Below are 22522 nucleotides of genomic sequence, written 5' to 3'. Positions count from 1 at the left end.
CTCCCAGAGTTTCCCGACCAGAGAAGCCACAAGCTCTCAGTTGCTGGCAGACCTTTCCCCCCATGTTTCCTCTCACCTCCTCTAGGGAAGAGTCTTGCATAATATTATAATCATGTAAACTATTCCTCTTAAGACAGGCCAACAACATAACTGACAAAATAAGTCTCTTATTCTTATTATATACATAACCATGACTACTCTACACAAAGTTAAAAATTGCCAGCATTTTAATAATATCCGTATCACTTACACCTAACAACAAATTCTGCTCTCTTATATATGAAGGCAAGCAATTTGCCATGAGGAAAATGGAATATATGAAGGTATATGCGATAAGCTGAATTATGGTCTCCCAAAGGTATCCATGTCCTAATCCCTGGGACCTATGAATATGTGACTTTACATTCAAGAATAATTTCACAGATGTAATTAAGAGAGGATCTAGAGATGTGGAGATTACCTTGAATTATCTTGGTGAGCTTCATGTAATCACAAGGGTTCTTGTAAAAGAGAGACTAAAATTCAGAGAGAAGATGATGAGACCACAAAGGGAAAGAGAAGATAAAAGGTAAGACAGAGTCATGAGCAAGGAACAAGGCCAGCCCCAGAAGCTGACAAAGGGAACAGATTCTTCCCTAGCACCTCCCGAAGGACCCAGTCCTGTTGACGCCTTGACATTAGCCCAGTGGAATGAATTTAGAATTTCTGAACTCTATAACTGTATAATAATAGACATGTTGTTTTAAGTTGCTAGGTTTGTGGTAATTTGTTATATCAGTAATAGGAAACTAACCAAAAATATAATTAATAGACACTAATTATACTAATTATAAGTGAGTAATTAGGAAATAGCTCTCTGTGATCTACAAATTACAAAGTACTTTACAGACACGTACTTTTTCAGCAGTCAAATCCTAACTGCCTTATCAGAAGTTCTTAAGTTCATTACACAAAAGCAATAATGAAAATTATGTAACAGTGCGGGTATGTACACGCTGATTTTCAACTTTGAAGGCAGAAAAAAAATTTCTAATGCAAAAAACTCAGTCTATTTCTAGACATCTCTGTGTGTCCAGAGAGAAAACAGTTGTGAGTACAATTAAAACTGGACTTAAGCCACTAACTTGTGGTAGCAACTGTGTTATTCATCTGCACTTGCCTGGCACATCGTGGAGCACACTGCTCTGTACAGTGCTGGTTGGGGTTCCATCAATGTTTGGCAATTAAATGATTGACTCAACAAATAAAAAATTAAAGGAGAAAAACTTAGGTCCTTAGGCAGATTTTACTGTTTATTATTTAGACGGAGATTTATTCCAAATTTACCTAGAAGATCCTGGCAATAGATTAAAAATAAACAGCTTACTCTTTTTTTAAGAAAATGAACTTTTTTCCTTTTTTAAAAATTGTTGTTCAAGTATAGTTGTCTCCACTTCCCCCCACCACACTCCCTCACCCCAGCCATCCCTACCTCCCACCCTCAATCCTACCCTCCTTTGGTTTTTTCCTTGTGACTTTTAGACATGTTCCTTGATGACCCTTCCTCCTTTTCCCTGCATAATCCCCTCCCACCTCTTCACTGGTTATTGTCAGTTTGTTCTTAATTTCAGTGTTTCTGATTACAGTTTGTTTGTTTACTTGTTTTGTTGATTAGGTTCCACTTATAGGTGAGATCATATGGTATTTTTCTTTTACCACCTGGCTTATTTCACTAAGCATAATCTCCAGTTCCATCCATGCTGTTGCAAAGGGTAGGAGTTCCTTCTCTCTTCCTGCTGCATAGTATCCCATTGTGTAAATGTGGACAGAAGTCTAAATGAATGAAATTCCAGACAGATGAGCTCTTCTAGACACTGATGGCTGTTTCTACCATGGGTGCCTGAGTAGTCAGAAGTCAGCCTGCTCTTGGTAAAGAAACTGTGCTGGAATAAGGATACATGAATCAATTTTTTATTACCCAGTCACTGGCTCCTTTGGCAGACTGGAAAATGGAGAAACAGCCCTCACTGCCAGCCAATTCTACTTCATAATATTTTTGCTTAGCAAGCATTGGTGAGGAAGAAGATAGCAACTGGGTATAAGGCAGAGAGGGAGCTTATAATCTTACACACATAGATCCCAAACTACTATAGGGCCAGATCTCACTATTCTGAGCAAATCAGATGTAAAATCCAGTTCCTGATTAGAAATAAGAGATCTGGCTAAATCCCCTTAGTTGTCTGACAGCAGAAAGGGTACAGCTTTCTGAGGGTATTATCTATTTCAGCTTCTGCATTCTTTGAAACACAATTTAAAAAGACAAGGGATAAGCAGAAAAAATGTGACCCATAAGAAAAAAAAGCATACAAGAGAGTAACAGATAACTAAATGGTTGAAACTAATAGATATGGACTTTAACTTATAAATATACTAAAGAATTTAAGAAAAATGTACAAAAGGGGTGAAAGATGGAGAATCTCATCAGAATAATAAAACCACTTAAAGAAAGCAAGTTGAAATTGTAGAACTGATAAGTACAATATCTAAGATGATTAGTTCATTGCAGAAGTTTAATGATTATCTGGACACAATAGAAAAGATTAGAAAACACAGAGATAAATCAATAAAAACTATCCAAAATAAAGTGCAGAGAGAAAAAAATCAATAATAAAAAACATACCCTGAGCATGAGTTCTATGGCATAATTCCACATAGTCTGACATATATATGAAATTGCAGTCTGAAAGGGAAAAGAATAGAGTACAATTGTTGGAAGAAATGATAGATGAGAATTTTCAAAGGCAGTTGAAAGACAATCCAACAGAGTGAAATCCCAAGCAGGATAACAGACAGAAAACCATACCGGTCAAACTGTTGAAAACCAAAGTAAAAGGAGAAAGGCAGTGACACAATATCTTAAAAGACATGAAAAGAAAAAAAAACTGGCAACCTACATACCTATATACAAGGAAAATATCCCCAAAAAGTAAAGATAAAACAAAGACATTTCCAGACAAACCAAAGCTGAAAATTTCATGTTACAATACAAAAAAAATTAAAAGAACTTGTTCAGATTTAAGGGAAATAATCACAGAGAAAAAGCAAGATCAGAGAAAGGCATAATCAGTGTGGGGTACATATCAAGGGAAATATAAAACAATATACGATATTTTTCAGACTATAGGACACACCTTTTCCCCAAATTTGGGGAGGAAATGGGGGGGGTGCGTCTTATAGTCCGAATGTGGCTTTACATTTACATTGGTGAAATATTGTGTTATTTATGTTATTAAATATTTTACCACATTTTTTGCTTCAAAATTTCTTTCCCTATTTTCCTCCTCTAAAACCTACGTGTGTCTTATGGTCAAAAAATATGGGTAGTTTTAATTTCATTGAAAGACAATTGGCTGTATGAAGTAAATAGAGCAATATACTGTGGGATTATAATATATGGAGAAATAAAATATGACAATACAAAAAACAGGAATAGTAACAAGAATTACACTACTGTAAGGTGGTTAACTATTTCATGAAGCTGTGTAATAGTTACTTATGGTAAATAAGATGAATTAATTATGCATATTATAATCTAAAATAACTACTTAAAATAATACAATGTGAAACTAAATAGCAATAAGGGTAGTAAATTGGAATATAAAAACAAACAAACAAAAAAGTCCAAAAAACCCTGCAATTTCCAAATAAAGAATAAAAGGGGGAAATGGGGAGAAAATAAAAGAATAATAAATTAAGCCCAAGAATAGCCCATGTAATTACATTAACTGTAAGATATATTTGACACTCAAAACTGAATTTTAAAAAAAGACTCAACTCTATGCTGTTTACATGAGACATATTTTTTTAAAGATTTTATTTATTTATTTTTAGAGCATGGGGAAGGGAAGGAGAAAGAGAGGGAGAGAAACATCAATGTGTGGTTACCTCTCCTGCAGCCCTTATTGGGGGCCTGGCCTGTAACCCAGGCATATGGCCTGACTGGGAATTGAACCTGTGACCCTTTGGTTCACAGGCTAGCACTCAATCCATTGAGCCACAGCAGCTAGGGCAAGAGATGCATTTTTAATGTAAAGGTATAGAGTGACAGTAAAAGACAAAAAAGATGCATTATGAACACTAATCATAAGAAAGCCAATGTTTGTACATTAGTATCAGAAAAACTAAACTTTAAAAGTATCATTAGTTATAAAGATTGGTATTTCATAATAATAAAATTCCAAAATAATTTTTAAAGCCCAAAATTGGTTCTCTGCTTAGATTAATAAGCTTGATAAATCTCTTTTTTCTCCATATAATTTCTGAAGGCTTATGAACTCCTGTGAGGTGTTTATGGACCTTGATATAAAACCTCTTTTCGGGACTTCTGCCAAGATGGAAGTATAGGTGGAGGTATAGGTGGAAACACTGTGCCTTCTTGCACAACCAAGTTTAAAAACAACAAATTTTAGCAACAAAAACGCAGCCAAACCACAGAAAATTGAACTATATGTAAGTCTGACAACAACAAACCACTCAGCCAGACTGGTAAGAGGGGCAAAGCCAGTAGCGGAGTGGGGTCGGGCAGGAAAGATCCACTGGACTGACCTGGGCGCACAACCCAGGTGCACAAGCAGGCATAGGCGGATCCCAAGTGTGGAGTAGCAGCAGGCAGACCCACTGAGGGCTGACCGAGGTCTCACATTTGTGAGCAGATAAACCGGTGAAGAAGCAAGCTATGAGACCGCGCAGGCCCCAGCAGCTGGAAGCAGCAAGAGGGGAACACCACTGTCCCTCTCTGACCCTACCCCCACATACAGCGTCACAAACCAGCAACCTGGGTGGTCCTGCCCTGGTGAACACTTAAGGCTCTGCTCCTCATACGTAACAGGCGTGAACAGACCAAAACATGGCTCAAGAAGAACTCAGAGCCCCAGAGCCCATAACTCTAAGTAACCAAGAAATAGCCAAACTTTCAGATGCACAGTTCAAAACACTGGTGATCAGGATGCTCACAGAACTGGTTGATTTTAGTCACAAATTAGAGAAACATATGAAGGCTAAACTAATTGAAATGAAGGGAAATGCACAGAAAACCAAGAGTAATGGAAAGGAGACTGGACTCAAATCCATGGAGTGGACCAGAAGGAAGAAAAAAATGACCATACAGAAAAGGATGAAGAAACAAGAATTCAAAAAAAATGAGGAGAGGCTTAGGAACCTCCAGGACATCTTTAAACACTCCAACATCCGAATTATAGGGGTACCAGAAGGTGAAGAGGAACAGCAAGAAGTGGAAAACTTATTTGAACAAATAATAAAGGAGAACTTCCCCAATCTGGCAAAGGAAATAGACTTCCAGGAAATCCAGGAAGCTCAGAGGGTCCCAAAGAAGGTGGACCCAAGAAGGAACACACCAAGGCACATCATAATTACATTACCCAAGATTCAAATGAAGGAGAGAATCCTAGAAGCAGCAAGAGATAAGGGGACAGTCACCTACAAAGGAGTTCCCATCAGACCGTCAGCTGATTTCTCAAAAGACCTTACAGGCAAGAAGGGGCTGGAAAGAGGTATTCCAAGTCATGAAATCCAAAGACCTATAACCAAGATTGCTCTATCCAGCAAAACTTTCATTTAGAATGGAAGGACAGATAAAGTGCTTCTCAGATAAGATCAATTTCAAGGAGTTCATCATCACCAAGCCCTTATTATAGGAAATGTTAAAAGGACTTATCTAAGAAAAAGAAGATAAATAAAGATGAACAGTGAAAGGACAGCAAACTCACAGTTATTAAGAACCACACCTAAAAGAAAAGCAAACTAAGAGGACAGCTAGATCAGGAGCAGAACCAATGAAATGAAGATCACATGGAGGGTTAGCAACAGGGGAGTGGGAGAAGGAGAAGGGGGGAGAAGGTACAGAAAATAAGTAGCATAGATGGTAGGTAGAAAATACATAGGGGGAGGGCAAGAATAGTATGGGAAATATAGAACCTAAAGAACTTGAGACACATGGTCATAAACTAAAGGGGGGGAATGGTAGGGGAAGGGGTGTGCAAGGTGGAGGAGAATGAAAGGGGGAAAACAGAACAACTGTAATGGCATAATCAATAAAAATATATTTAAAAATATATTAAAAATTAAAAAATAAAATAAAAAATAAAACCTCTTCGAATTCACATTTTTTTAAATTCAATAATTTTCAAGTAGATGACCTCTTTAATTCTTAAAAACCATTTCTACTGTTATTTACTTGAGTCTTGCAAGTCACCTTACCTGAAATGTCACCTTCTGGCTGATGTCAGACACGCGGAACTGCTTCAGGAAGCGCTCATCCTCGCTCCAAAAGAGGCGAATGTCGGGGATGTCGTAGAGGATCATGGCCAGTCTTTCCAACCCCAGGCCAAAGGCCCAGCCGATCCGATCTTGAGCACCAGCTACAATCAGGAAACAATAACAACAAAAGAAATACTGCTTTAAAAATCATAAAGAGTTTACAGGTATATACCACTTCTGGGAACTAACCAGTAATAATGGTGAATGCCTACTAGTGGCAAGGCACTGGGGAGGGGCAGTGGGGACATCCAAGATGATGCCCAATCTTAGATTGCTCCTGTTCCCCATATTCCTTACTTCCCTCACTGAGATACTTTGGAGTCATACTGTCTCTAATATTGACTTTCATTTCTGATTAAATGGTAGGATCCTCTAAGCCTTGGGTCCTGCCTCTGATATATGATTTTTCTGTAATCCTTCTTTGCGCCAATTCAAAGATAACTATGCTCTGGTTCCAAATGATAGGCAGATGCATTCAAAACCTGCTACAGTGGACCACTGGCATTCAGAAAATGTGTGTCAGGCCTTCAAGAACTGTGAATAACATTAGAATACAACTCTTACTCTTAGAAGAGGTACCTCAACAATACACTGAGAGAGAGCAAGCCAAGGTGAAATGCGTATCTAGCACCACTCACTCAAAAGGTAAAGTATCTTGTTTATATTATGGCAAGGCCATGAACACTACAGGTTTATTTCACTTATCCAAGGCAGAATAATACAGAAGATAATACACTGCTGTATGAAGAAGATGAGAGAGCAATTCACATTGCTGGAAAAGCTCCTGACAAGAGGTCATGAAAGGAACGCAATTTCAAATGCACACTAAAGCAGCAGCAGGATCCTGGGTAGGCTAACATGGCCTCAAGCTTCCTACCCAGATGTGCATGCCCTGTATAAATCCCTGACTTTGAGTGTAGGTGCCACTTGTGAATGAAGTAGATTTCACTCCTGGGATTATATTACTTTATATGAGTCCATGTTAGCAAACTAGACTCTCCTGCTGATAGGAGAAGTGAGCTCATCATATGAAGTGAGAGGCCAAGTGGCTAGGACCTGAGGGGGCCTCAAGGGGCTGAGCAAGGTCCTGGAGTCAGCAAGGATATGGGAACCTCACTCCCACAGTCATAAGGAAATGATTTTTCCCAACAGCCTGAGTGAACGCAGAAGAGGACCTGGAGCTCCAGCTGAGAACACAGTCCTGCAGACACCTTTATTTCTATCTGTTAAGACACTGAGCATGGGATCCGGTTGATATCTGTGCCCAGACTCCTGATGCAAGGAGACTGTGACATAATAAATTTGTGTTGTTTTAAGCCACTAAACATAAGATTAATTTGTTGCCCAGCAAAAGGAAACTAATACGGATCCAAAATGTGGAGAAAGGTAAAAGAAATTCCAGACTAAAGAAACCTCTTTGATAGTGAAGGTATGAAGGTGCAGAGAAGATGGTTTAGGAGCTGACTCACAGAGAGAGCAAATTAATTAGTTTACTGTAAATTAATCATTCATAAATTGATCCTCTATAAATAAAATAACAAGGACAAACACAGTAACAGAAGCCATGGAGAAGTGTGAACCTCACTAAATAATTTGTTTAAAAGGCAAATGAATAAAAATATTAAATGAGATCACAAAAAGAAGATTCAGGGATTGGCCCAGAAGTGGGAGGGAAGGTATCTGAAAAAAGAAGTGAGAGGTTGGCTAAGTGCAGAGAGCACCTGAGTAAGAATGAATGTTCAAGTGAAGAGGAGGCAAGGGTATTTAACCACACAACAATGGACCACAAAAATATGCGCACAACTCCTGGACAACTGATCAGCTGCCTAAGAGAGCAGTTGAAGAGCAAGGCAAAATACTGTACAAGTTAATTCACACTGATGCATGAAAGCCTTAAAAAAAAGCTGGTGAATAATTAAAGACATGAAAATTGACAAAATCATGATATACTGTTTTTTATTTGTTAATAAGGGTCTATAAAATGCTCACACTTTTTATTCTTACTGATTCTAGTCAGAGATTTATCCTAAGGAAATAATTCAACAAAAAAGATAAATGAAAGAAGATGTTTGGAGCAGTATTACTTATAAGACCAAAAAATATAAAAACAACCTAAGTGCTTCAAATTAATGAATGTCTTTAAAAATCATAGCATATTTTAATATAGATTAATAATAACTTATATGAAATGTTTATTAAATTTATTAAATACGAAATTATGGAAATATTTCAGAAAATGAACTATGATACTATTTAATAGATACAAATGAGCACTGTAATGTAAAAAATAAAAACAAATGTGATGTTCAAGGATTATAATGATTAATAGTTTTAGAAAATTTAAAGCATTTCTTTTTGTCATTGTTATAGTTCTGTCAAATGAAAAAAATAATAAAGATAGATGGGAATGTTAATGCTACTTTGTGAGTAAAGCTTTTTACTTAATTATTATTATTAATAAAATAATAACTATTATCATTAATAGTTAACAACTATTAAGAAAGCAACTATTCTTATTAGTAGCTATTAATAACTATTATTATTTCCTTAATTATTAAATCTTTTAGATCTTAAAAATCTTTTAGATAAAACCAACCATTTATAAAGTCCAATATCTTTAACTGAATGAGCAGTAGATTTAGGGTATTTGACTTTATTTAACATTTAACAACTTTTTACTGGCTTAGCTTTTTTTGCTTCTTTCAATTAACCTCAGCTGCTCCCTCATTTCCAGAAAGTTTTTCTAAAGCAGGAACAAGAATAACAAAGAGCCTTTGTTATTCTTTTAGGAAGTAGATAAGAAAAAGAGCAACAATCTAATTTTTTAAATGAACAAATAATGTTAAGAAATTCACAGAAAATGAAAGAAAAATTATCCTGAAGCAAATGAAAAGCTTAAGAAAAATGCTAGATAAAAATGTGCCAAGTTATCATTATTTTACTTACCAGATTGGAAAAATAACAACATTTGGTGACATATCATTTGAGAGCAAAGCCAAGGAAAAACAAACATTCATATATTGCTGGTAGGTTCATTTGCAGTTTTTAAGCTGTCCACCTAAGGAGTACATCAGTAGCTATCAAAATAAAAAAATGCATGTACCATCTTGTTACTTTAAGTACTAGAATGTATTCTACTTATGGGAAATTATGAATGTATAAGGCTATTTGTTGGAGTATCACTTATAACAGCAAAGACTGTAAGCAACCCAAATGTTTACCAACAGGGAACTGATTCAATAAACTATGCCGTGTCTATTCAATGGAATATTATTATTATAAAAGTTTGTGACAGATTTCAAAAACTAAAAGTACCAGCTGTTTGTTTTGTTTTTTTACATTATATGCCTTTCTATATAAAGAGTGACAAATACCTTAGATATTAGAAATGTTGATGATTAGACAAAATATAGCATTTTTTGTTTATTTTTAAGAGGTTATAAGAAGAAAAAATTATTCCTCTTTTGTCATACTGGTACCAAACTTCCAGGAAAATCGTATGATTAGTAAAAATGGATCTGTCTGTTCCCCTTACAGCCTGAATTGGTCTCTTTCTATCTGTAAAACGTAATATATTTATTTTCTTAAAGATTTTATTTATTTATCTTTAGAGGGGTAGAGAAGGAGAGAAATATCAATGTATGGTTGCCTCTCGTGAGTCCCCTGCTGGGAACTGGCCTGCAACCCCGGGCATGTGCCCTGACTGGGAATCGAACCCTGGTTTTTGGTTTGAAGGCCCGTGCTCAATCCACTGAGTTCCACCAGCCAGGGCTTAAAATGTAGTATATTTCTAAGCAGGCAAGTGTCATTCATTACCTGTGGGGGTTTAAAAAAAATACCCCTCAAATTCCTTAATACCCTTTCCCTTGAATCTCAGTAGGGGAAAAATGTGACTTCTCAGACTATGAGAAAAGGCCACACAAAAAACACCTGGTTTTCTTGAAATACTCTCCAGACTTGCCTCTCAGGATTCTCCTTCCAGAACATTCTCTCTTGGAACCCAGTCGCTATGCTGAGAAGGTGGACATGCTATGTTCTCTTAACCTGGAGATGCCATGCAGGGCACTCCAATGGACAGTCCCAGCTCTCGAGCCACCTCAGCCTCAACAGCAGGCATTGAGTGAAGTAGGTTCAAGAGGATTCCCAGCTGAGGTTCATAGTGTTGGGGATGAGTAACAAAGCATCTCACGGTGTCCTGTCTAAATCTGTGGCTCTTTATGCCCTTAAGTTTGGAGCCATTTGTTATTCAGCAAAAGATAACTAGAATATCACTCCTGTTAAATCATCTGGGTTTTACTTTTTATTACAAATATTTCCCACTATGTAAAATAAAGCTAAAACTGTTGCTACAAGTTCATATACTTGAAATATAAGAATGATGCAAATAAAGACTAAGCAGAGATTCCAACAGAAGAGTTCTGAACTTGGGAGCTTAAAACAGAATGAACCCACGATATCACAGCACTTCATATATACTATAATATCAATTATGTCAAAATACCAAAGGCCATACCACCCATATTTTGACCACATTGCCCATCCTACAAATAAAACTGTCCTAAGCCCAGGCTACCCAACATCCCTTTTCCAAAACAACTATTACTTTTCATCTTATTTCCCCATTTTGGTGAATGGGAACATCATGCATCTAGTTTCCCAGTGAATTTGAACTCCAAAGCCTATATCATTTCAAATAGAGACTTGTGAATTATATCTCAGAATTTCTTTCAAAACCTCCTTTCATTCTAGTTCCATCGCTACTGCATACTTGGGCCTCCAACAAACACCTCTCACCTGGAGCATTCTAAGAAACACCTAGTCAGAGTCTGGTTCTGTCTCCCTGTGCAGTCCGTCTATGAGAGTGTCCCCCAATTTTAAAACATAAATCTGGCCCTGGCCAGGTGGCTCAGGTGGTTGGAGCATCATCCAGTACACCAAAAAATTGTGGGTTCAATTCTTGGTCAGGGCAAATGCCTAGTTTGTGGGTTTGACCCCTGGTTGGGCAATCCATGTTTCTTTCTCATATCGATGTTTCTGTCTCTGTCTCTCTCCCCCCCTTTCCCTCTCTAAAGATACCATCAGGTGAGGATTAAAAAGAAAAATACATAAATCTCAACAGTGTCACCAGTAAATGTGTGTGACAGTGGAAGAATGAATAATTCATCTCAAAAAGCCATATTTGACACTTTGTTCTTATTCTGCACTTACACTTTTTCTAAAACATAAAAAACAGCAAAACTTTAAGTTGTTTCACAGATCCCCATCCACTCTAGCTGAACTTAAACACTCATGAAACCAGAAGATTAGATGTGCAAGGTCCAGCTGGAAAAATGCTTCATTATAAGTTAAATCCTTCAGCTATCACATGGTGTCAAGTAAATCATAAAGATAAATGAAAACAGAGTATTCAGCTATAAGTTATAGATAGATTGGGAAGAACTGTTTTTTAGTGAAGAATTTCGAAAAATTCCAGTACATTACAGGCTGGTAATTTTGTCACACATAAAATTATACACAAGACACTGCTCAACAACACAATTCTTCTCAAGGGCAGATGGGCCATTTGCTAACATAGATGATATTCTGAGACACCAAACACACCTCAAAATGTTTTAAAGGATTAATTTACAGGAACTGTCCTATGTCTAAAGTAAAAATAAATCAGAAATCTAATATAAAAGTATCTAAAAAATCCACCAAATAAAGGGAAATTAAATAACATACTTTTAAATAACCCATGAGTCAAAGAAGAAATCACAAGAAAATTTTAAAACACAATAAATTAATAAAAATTAAGATATAACACATGACTATGTACTATACATCTAAAGCTATGATTCAAAAGAAAATTATAGTATTAAATTTTTATACTAGAAAAAAAGGTCTCAAAGATACTACCTAAAGGAACTAGAAAAAAATTAAGAACAAACCAAAAAAGAACAAAGGGGAAAAACAGCATTAAATAGTAAGAAACAGAAAAACAATAGAGAAAACTGATTAAAACAAAAACTAGATTTTTGAAAAGATCAAAAAAAAAAAATAAAGTTCTAACCAGACTAATAATAAAGGTAAAAAAATCAAAGACACAAGACACCAATGATGAAAGTCAGGAATAAAAGATAGGATCTCACCAAAGACAGATCCTAGAGACATAAGAAGGATAATATGGGACTCCTATAAATAAACCTTATGCTAAGCATATCAACAACTATTCAACAACCTACATGAAATGGAAAAATTCCTCAAAAACAAAAAACTATCAAAGCTTATTTATTAAGAAAAAAGAGATAACCTACATCAACTAAAGATACTGAATATGTAAGTTAAAAATCTTCCCATAAATAAAAATCAAGTACCAGATGACTTTAGGAGTGAAATCTATCACAATGTCAAAAAGCAATAGTACAAATTCTACAAAACTCTTCCAGAAAGAAAAAAAATGTATGAGGCTATGAAGGGTAAGTGGAGGCAGTCTGGCTTCCTTACCCAGGTGTCTGGGTAGCTAAGGGAAACAGCGTTCCCATAGCCTTGAGATTAGGTCCAATAAACTGTTCCCATAACATGAGGTGGATTCGCATGCACAGAATTATGTCATGTCACATAATTTCTGGCATCCTGAGGCTTTGTTTCCCTCTAGTACGTAAACAGGCAGGGACTCCTTGCTGGGGCAATAATGATGAGAGACATGTAAGGGGACAGGTGCCATGATGGGTACCACAGTGGGGAGAAAGGACCATAACATGAGACATGCAGATAGACAGACACACAGCTTGCAGCATGCCTGCCTCACCCACCAATCAATAAAGGCATGCCAGACATTCCAAAAGCTCTGTGAATATTTTTCCATCTGCATGAATACCATGAACCTGCCTGGCCTTAAACAGTGGCAACACAGGCTACCATTACTCTTATACCAAAACCAGATAAAGACATTACAAGGTAAGAAAACTTCAAACCAATATTTGTCATGAACATAAAAAACAGAACAATGGGGGAGAGGAGGGGAAGGAATTTCAGGGGAAGGGTTTATAGGAACAAATATAAAGGACACATGGACAAAAACCTGCGGGGGTAGAAATAGGAGGGAGGTGGGTAGGGCTGGGTGGGTGAGCTGGGATAAAAGTAAGAGACAGAAAACTATACTTGAACAATAATTAAAATAAAATAAAATAAATAAAGAACAAAAAAGTGCTAAAAAAACCAAAAAACAAAAAATGGGCTTCCAGCAAAGATGGAGGCATAGGTGAACACACTGTGCCTCCTTGAACAATCAAAAGAAGGACAATGACAAATTTAAAAACAAAATCAACCACAACTGACAGAAAATCAAACTGTATGGAAGTCTGACAACCAAGGAGTTAAAGAAGACACACTCATCCAGACCAGTAGGAGGGGTGGAGACGGCAGCTGGGGCTGAGCGGACTCACTGCAAGGCAATGGCTGGTGGACTGGGGTGTGCAAGGCAGCGGCTGGTGGACCCAGCAAGGCAACAGATTGTGAAACGGGCAGTACCACATTTGTGCAAAGATAAACCAGGCAAAACTGGGGAGTGGGATGGACCTCACAACACAGGGTCCCAGCTCCAGGAAATAAAGCTTTAAACCACTGATTGAAAACACCTGTGGGGGGTTAGGTGGCAGTGGGAGAAACTCCCAGTCTCACAGGAGAGTTCGTTGGAGAGACTCACAGGGTCCTAGAATGTACACAAACCAACCCACCTGGGAATCAGCACCAGAAGGGCCAAGTATGCTTGGAGGAAGTGGGGGAAGTGACTGAAGTGTGGCAGAGAGAGGACCAAGTGCCATTGTTCCCTCTTAGACCCTCTCCCCACATACAGCATCACAACACAGCAACACGGGTTACTCCACCAAGGTGAATACCTAAGGCTCCACCTCTCACTATGTAACAGACACATCAGGACAAAAAAAATGGCACAAACAAAAGAACAGATCAAAGCTCCAGGAAAAAAATACAACTAAGTGACAAAGAGATAGCCAACCTATCGGATGCAAGTTCAAAACACTGGTAATCAGGATGCTCGCAGAATTAGTTGAATATGGTCACAAATTAGATGAAAAAAATGAAGGCTATGCTACATGAAATAAAGGAAAATGTACAGGGAACCAATACTGATGGGAAGGAAACTGGAACTCAAATCCAGAGAGTGGACCAGAAGGAAGAAATATGCAACCAGAAGAGAATGAAGAAAAAGAATTCAAACAAATGAGGAGAGATTTAGGAATCTCCAGGATATTTTAAGTTCCAACATCCGAATTATCAGGTTACCAGAAAGGGAAGAGGAAGAGCAACAAGAGGAAAAGTTATCTGAACAAATAATAAAGGAGAACTTCCCGAATCTGGCAAAGAAAATAGACTTCCAGGAAGCCCAGGAATCTCAGAGAGAATCTTAAAAGCAGTGAGAAAAAAGGAGGCAGTTACCTAAAAAGGAGTGACCATCAGACTATCATCTAATTTCTTAAAAGAGACCTTACAGGCAAGAAAGGGCTAGAAAGAAGTATTCCAAGTCATAAAAGGCAAGGACCTACATCCAAGATTGCTCTATCCAGCAAAGCTTTCATTTAGAATGGAAGGACAGATAAAGTGCTTCTTAGATAAGGTCAAGTTCAAGGAGTTCATCATCACCAAGCCCTTATTATATGAAATTTTAAAAGGATTCATCTAAGAAAAAGAAGAAAAAGACATGTACAGTAAAATGACAGCAGACTCAAAATAATTAACAACCACACCTAAAACAAAAACAAAAACAAACTAAGCAAACCACTAGAACAGGAACAGAACTACAGAAATGAAGATCACAGAGAGAGTTAGCAACAGGGAGTGGGAGGGGGATAGAGGGAGAAAAGGTACAGAGAATAAGTAGCATAGATGGTAGGTAGAAAATAGACAGGGGGAGGGTAAGAATAGTATGGGAAATGTAGAAGCCAAAGAATTTATATGTATGACACAAGGACATGAACTAAAGGGAGGGGTGGATGTGGGTGAGAGTGGGTGTACAGAGTGGAGAGGAGTGAAGGGAAAATGGGACAACTGTAATAGCATAATCAATAAAATGTATTTAAAAAACAAAAACAAAAAACATTTAACAAAATATGAACAAATTGAATCGAACAATACATGAGAGGACACTTTATCATGACCTGATAAATTCCAGGAATGCAAGGTTAGCTCCACATGTAAAAATCAATCAATGTCATTCATTATATAAGCAGGTTATCAAAGAAAACACATAACCATCTCAACAGATACAGAAAAAACAAGTAATGAAATTCAACATCCATGCATTATAAAAATTCAGCAAATGAGCAATATAAAAAATTTATCCAATCTAATAAAGGACAAAATAAAAAACCAACAGCTAATGTCATAATGAATGCTGAAAGACTGTTGCTTTGCCCTGAGGGTCAGGTAGAAGACAAGGATGTCCACTCTCACTATTTATTTTTATTTCTATTTCTAGTAACCTGAATTCCAAGCCTTTGAAAGAATGGTAAAGCAAAAGCAAAAACAAAAACAGATTAACAACAGATTGGTAAAGAAAAAGTGAAACTGTCTTTGTAGATGGCATGGTTGTCAATATAAAAATTCTTAACGAACACATTTCAAAGGTAATTAATATGTGAGTTTAGAAAATCACAATATACAAAAATCCATTGTATACTTGACTCAGGGGCCTCAAGTCCTACCTGGCTTGGCTGTCAGGAGAGACAGGCCCAGACAGGAGCCTGGCTCTACTTAAGAAACCAGTGCTGAAGTCAGTGAGGGGGCCATTCCATCAAGCATCTGAAATTTAGCCACCTGTACAACAAAGTTTAAAAACTAGATTGTGATTAGGAACAGAGAGCAGCTGGACTCCAGCTTCCTCTCAGTTTACAATCTTTGATTGTCAAAATCATTCTTATCAAAAAGCCTTCTTGTGACAATCAATTGACATGGAGGGTTGCAAGAAAGAATGTTGTATCTATTTGCTGAAGTGTATCAAATTTTACCTTTGAAACACTTTGTCTTGGTCTCATCTAAAGTTGCTTCTTTTGAATTGCACCTCTGCATTGTGTAGGGTCCTCTTTGTCAAGGGTGCTGGTCACTGTATGACATAATCTTCCCTGTGAGACTATGGGAAATAAACTGAAATCAGATCTAAGAAAATGCCTAAGATAGTGGAAACACAAAAAGTTTATCTCTCCCAAGGAAATGGATTGATTTCTTATTTTAAGGATACCCTGAGTCACATAACTGATCATAGTTCACTCCTTACTTTGAGCCCATGGAAGCTTACAGCCAACCCAAGCAGGTCACCTCTACAACTGTACAAGTGTTCTGGGTACATTTCTCTGTGTGACTCCTGTCCCAGTTCTATTTCACCCTTATTTCTTCTTTGTCCTGATTATCTCAACTATTTATTTTATCCTTTGGTACATACTTTTATATGGAACTTCAAATTCTTTATGAAAGAAAGTGAGCCATAAATAACTAGGCGCTTAAAGATAGTGTCAGCCAAGGCAGGTCTAATATTGAGGCCTTTGGCACTCCTCAGCTGTAATTTGTTGCTAGGTGCTCAAGAGCTGACAGAATTTTGGCCATATTTTTCCCCATTCCAATACTAGAGAGTTCCAGTAAACTAGAGACCACAGAGGACAAAACTGACTATAGAGAAATATCCTAAGTTAAACAGAATATTCAGGATGGGTAGCGACTATCTATTCTTACTAATGTAATTTTGTACTCAGCTGATGATCCCATGCAGGAAAAGCTTTTGATGTTTCTTGTTGTTGCTAAAAAATTTAAGATTAGCCTATGTAAAAAAGAAAACTAATATGAGCTAAGAGTCCAAAGATGGCAACACTTAAAATGAAGAAGAGAGGGGTATGATGGTGGTGGCAATAAAACAGTGAACAATAAGAAGTCATCAGTCTGAAAGTGGAGAAACTAAGTTGATTTTAGAACCTAAAACCATCTAATTTCATGAGTTGTTTTCTGTAGCAATTGGCTCTCCAACTCTGCCGTAACCGCCGCAGAAAGAGAAGCACTAACTATGCATATGGCCTCTGCTCCCTATCTCCAAAACAGAGACCCTCTGGGCATGGAGCATCTCAAGTAAGAAGGCTAGACTGGGGGTGGGATATGGTAAGGAGCAAACAGCACTGGGGGAAAGACTGAAAATGGCTGCTACTGCTCAACATTATACCTTGGAAGACAGGACACCTGTGCTGTCTATGGAAGGTACTAGAGGTGGGGTGGGGGTGGAGAGACTTTTCAAACCTCCATCCCAGCAGTCCTTAGAAAAATCACTGTACCATAGAGAAAAGGTCACATCACCAAAGTGAGAAAGGGTTGAGAATGGGCAGTTGTTATAAAAAAGCTCTATACATAAGCAAACAACTATTTGAATTGAAACAAGGCGAGTGAAGCTTGTATGCCTTCATATCAAGTGTGTGTTGACCTTGAGCTACAGAGAAAAGGTTACATTACACAATCATACTTTTTTGTCTGGCAATAAAAGGTGAGAAATTTGGGGTAAGTTTTAAAAATTTCACATGATGTCTTATGTTTAAGTGATTATTCCTCAACTTCCAAGAAAATGTAACTTCTCAGATGAATCTTATCTGAAAGTTGGAAACCATGAGGTGTTTAAATGAAGTCAGACTTAGCTTCCTATCAATTTAAAGAAACTGCTACAGTGAGATCACTCCCAGTCTCCCATCTGAAGCCTAGAAAGGAGAGTTATTTCCCTACCTACAATTTTTTCCTAGCCCTCCTCACCTCCCTCCCCATTCCAACCCCGATGTTGTTATTGTCCATGTGTCCTTCATACTTGTTCCTACGAACCCTTCCCCTTTACCCCTGAAATTCCTTCCCCTCTCCCCTCTGGTCACTGTCAGCCTGTTCTCAATTTCAGTGTCTTTGGTTGTACTTTGCTTGTTTGTTTTGTTGATTAGGTTCCTGTTAAAAATGAGATCATATTGTATTTGTCTTTCACTGCCTGGCTTATTTCACTCACCATAATGTTTTCCATTTCCATCCATGCTGTTGCAAAGGGTAGGAGCTCCTTCTTTCTTTTGGTTGCATAGAATTCCATTGTGTAAATGTACCATAGTTGTTTGATCCATTCATTCACTGATGGGCACTTAGGTTTCTTCCGGAACTTGGATATTGTAAATTGTGCTGCTGTGAACAATGGTTCTTTTAGATTGGTGTTTCGGGGTTCTTAGGGTATAATCCTAGCAATGGAATTGCCGGGTCGAAAGGCAAATCCATTTTTATTTTTCTGAGAAAATTCCATACTGTTTTCCATAATGGTTGTACCAGTCTACAATCCCACCAACAGTGCACTAAGGGTTCCCTTTTCTCCACAACCTCTCCAACACTTGTTGTTTGTTGCTTTGTTTATGATGCCATTCTGACTGGTGTAAAGTGGTATCTCATTGTGGTTTTAATTTCCATCTCTCTGATAGCTAATGATATTGAGCATCTTTTCATGTGTCTCTAGACCCTCTGTATGTCCTCCTTGAAGAAGTGTCTGTTCAAGGCCTTTGCCCTGAGTTGCTTGTCTTCTTAAAGTAGAGTTGTGTGAGTTCTTCATATATTTTGGAGATCAAACCCTTGTCAGAGCTATCATTGGCAAATATGTTTTCCCATACGATTGGTTCTCTTTTCATTTTAAAATTGTTTTCTTTAGCCACGAAGAAGCTTTTTATTTTGATGAGATCCTATTTGTTTATTCTTTCATTTATGTCCCTTGTTCTAGAGGACATATCAGTGAAAATACTGCTGCATGAAATATCTGAGATTTTCCTGCCAATGTTCTCCTCTAGGACTTTAATGGTGTCACGACTTATATTTAAATCTTTTATCCACCTTGAATTTATTTTTGTGTATGGTGTAAGCTGGTGCTTGAGTTTCATTTTATGCATGTAGCTGTCCACCTCTCCCAATACCATTTGTTAAAGAGGCTATTTCTACTCCATTTTATATTGCTGCCCACTTTGTCAAATATTAATTGACTATATAGAGACATGGGTTTTTCTGGGCTCTCTGTTCTGTTCCCTTGGTCTGTGTGCCTGTTTTTATGCCAGTACCAGGCTGTTTTGATTACAGTGGCCTTGTAATACAGTTTGGTATCAGGTATTATGATGCTTCCTACTTTGCTCTTCTTTCTTGAAACTGCAGCAACTCTTCAGGGTCATTTAGGTTCCATATAAATTTTTGAAGTGTTTGTTCTATGTCTGTGAAATATGTCACTGGTACTTTAATAGGTACTGCATTAAATCTGTAAATTGCTTTGGGTAGTATGAACATTTTGATGATGTTAATTCTTCCAATTCATGAACACAGTACATGTTTCCATTTATGTGTGTCTTCCTTGATTTCTTTCTTCAGTGTTGTGTAGTTTTCTGCATACAGGTCTTTTACCTACTTGGTTAGGTTTATTCCCAGATATTTTATTTTTCTTTTTGCTATAACAAATGGGATTTCTTTTTCTGATTTATGCTTCTGCTGTTTCATTGTTGGTATACAAAAATGCCTTTGATTTCTGGATATTGACTGTATCCAACTGTTTTGCCAATTTCATTTATTAGGTCGAGCAGTTTTTTGGAGGAGTCTATAGAATTTTCCATGTATACTATCATGTTATCTGCAAACAATGACAATTTTGTTTCCTCCTTTCCTACTTGGATGCCTTTTATTTCCTTTTCTTGTCTGGTTGATGTGGCTGAAACTTCCAATACTATGTTGAATAGAAGTGGTGAAAGTGGACAACCTTGTCTTGTTCCTGATCTTAGTGGAAAAGCTTTTAGTTTTTGCCCATTGAGTATGATGTTGGCTGTAGGTCTCTCATATATGGCCTTTATTATATTGAGGAATGCTCCCTCTACTCCCACTTTGCTGAGTGTTTTTATCATAAATGGGTGTTGTACCTTATCAAAAGCTTTTTCCGCGTCCATTGATATGATCATGTGGTTTTTGTCTTTGCTTTTGTTTATGTGATGTATTACATTTACTGATTTGCAAATATTGAACCATCCTTGCATCCCTGGGATGAATCCCACTTGGTCATGGTATATGATCCTTTTGATATATTGATGGATGCGATTTGCCAATATTTTGTTGAGGATTTTAGTGTCTATGTTCATCAGCCATACTGGCCTGAAGTTTTCTTTCTTTGTTGTGTCTTTATCTGGTTTTGGAATTAGCATGATGCAGGCTTCATAAAAAGAGTTGTGGAGTCTTCCATCTTCTTCAATTTTTTGAACTAATCTATGAAGGATAGGGGTTAGCTCTTCCTTAAATGCTCTGTAGAATTCTTCTGTGAAACTACCTGTTCCAGGAGTTTTGTGTGTCAGGAGTTTTGATTACTGCTTCAATTTCATCTGCTGTCATTGGTCTGTTCAGGCTTTCTGCTGCTTCTTCATTCAGTTTTGGAAGATTCTATTTTTCTAGAAATTTGCCCATTTCACTTCACCTAGGTTTTCAAATTTCTTGGCATACAGTTCTTCATAGTAATTTCTTACAATCCCTTCTATTTCTGTGGTATCAGTTGTAATCTCTCCTCTTTCATTTCTGATTGTGTTTATTTGGGTCCTCTCTTTTTTTTTCTTGATGAGCCTGCTTAAAGGCTTGTCGATTTTGTTTTTAAAGAACCAGCTCCTGGATTCACTGATCCTTAGAATTGTGATATTAGTCTCTATGCCATTTATTTCTGCTCTAATCTTGGTTATTTCCTTCCTTCTACTTGCTCCTGGCTGTCTTTGTTGTTGTTCCTCAAGTTCTTGGAGGCTTAGGGTTAGGTTGTGTGTTGGAAATGTTTCTGTCTTTTCTAGGTAGGCCTGTATTGCTATGATCTTCCCTCTCAGGACTGCCTTCACTCTGTCCCATCAGCTTTGGGTTGTTGTGAGTTCATTTTCATTTCCAGAAACTTTTTGATTTCTTCCCTAATTTCATTCTTGACCCATTCATTGTTTAATAGCATGCTATTCAATCTCCATGATTTTGGGTGTTCTGGGTTTTTTCCCTTGGGGTTGGTGTCTAGTTTCAGTCCCTTGTGGTTGAAGAAAATGCTTGGTATGATTTCAATTTTCTTGAATTTGTTGAGGCTTGTTGTGTGTCCTATCATGTGGTCTATCTTTGAAAATGTTCCATGAGCATTTGAAAAGAATGTATATTTAGCTTCTTTGGGATGAAAGGCTCTATATATATCAGTGAAGTCCATTTCATCTAAAGCATTGTTCAGTGCTGCAATATCTTTGTTGATATTTTGTTTGAAAGATCTGTCCATTTTTGACAGTGGGGTGTTAAAATCCCCTACTATAATTGTGTTGCTGTCAATATCTTTCCTGAAGTCCTCCAAGGTTTTCTTTATGTATTTTGGTGCTCCTATGTTGGGGGCATATATATTTACAATGTTTATGTTTTCTTGGTGGATTCTTCCCTTGAGTATTATGAAGTGACTTTCTGGGTCTCTCTTTATGGCCCTTTTTTTGAAGTCTGTTTTGTCTGATGAGAGTATTGCTACCCCGGGCTTTTTCCCCTGTCCATTTGCTTGGAAAATTTGTTTTGAGCCGTTCACTTTCAGTCTGTGTAGGTGTTATCTACAATTTTTGATTGGTCATCAAATAGGTCATCACCTATTTAACCTTTTGAGACTATGAGTAAAATCCTTGCTCCAAAATTTTAAGCCGATAACATATAGAAGCCTAGACATGTCATTTTTTCAGAAGTAAAATACAATGTTAATTTGATTTTTCCTGTGATTGGAGATATGGATGAGACTGTAAAGGTGTTATAAAATGAACAAACTGATGTTCTGCTTTCCTAGCACCCTTAGAGCGCCACTTTCTAACATGCACTAAACTAACAAAAGATAGAACATATTCTTGTCTCACACAAAGGAAATGAATTCCCAACAAACACTCCTATTTGTTTAGAAGTGAGATTGGAAAAAGAGAAATTAAAACTAAGGATAATAAAATAAAATGTAATTTCAGAGGGGCTCACTAAAAGAAAACAACAGACCAATAGCCCTTATGAATACAGATACAAAAATTCTCAACTAATTGAGAATTTTTAGTTGAAGCCAACTAATTTGATTGAGCCAATCAAATTCAGTGGCACATTTAAAATATTATGCACTCTGACCAAGTAGGATTTATCCCCGGAATGCAAGGATGGTTGAAAACAATCAAAAAACAAT

General features: G+C 37.2%; 1 protein-coding gene across 5 annotated transcripts in view; it reads right to left on the bottom strand.

Moving 5' to 3' along the window:
• FARS2 (phenylalanyl-tRNA synthetase 2, mitochondrial) overlaps positions 1 to 22522 on the bottom strand; it is a 571180-nt gene that overhangs the window by 230165 nt on the left and 318493 nt on the right. For all 5 annotated transcript variants that reach the window (XM_053664097.1, XM_053664098.1, XM_053664100.1 and 2 more), the window contains one exon: positions 6256 to 6416. In XM_053664097.1, coding sequence (XP_053520072.1) covers positions 6256 to 6416 — 161 coding nt within the window. The remainder of the gene's footprint in view (positions 1 to 6255; positions 6417 to 22522) is intronic.

Source organism: Artibeus jamaicensis, unplaced genomic scaffold, assembly GCF_021234435.1.
Source record: "Artibeus jamaicensis isolate MK-2021 breed Jamaican fruit bat unplaced genomic scaffold, CSHL_Jam_final contig_335, whole genome shotgun sequence".
Classification (NCBI taxonomy): Eukaryota; Metazoa; Chordata; class Mammalia; order Chiroptera; family Phyllostomidae; genus Artibeus; species Artibeus jamaicensis.
Note: the sequence above shows the minus strand (reverse complement) of the source record. Positions and strands in the feature narration are given on the sequence as shown.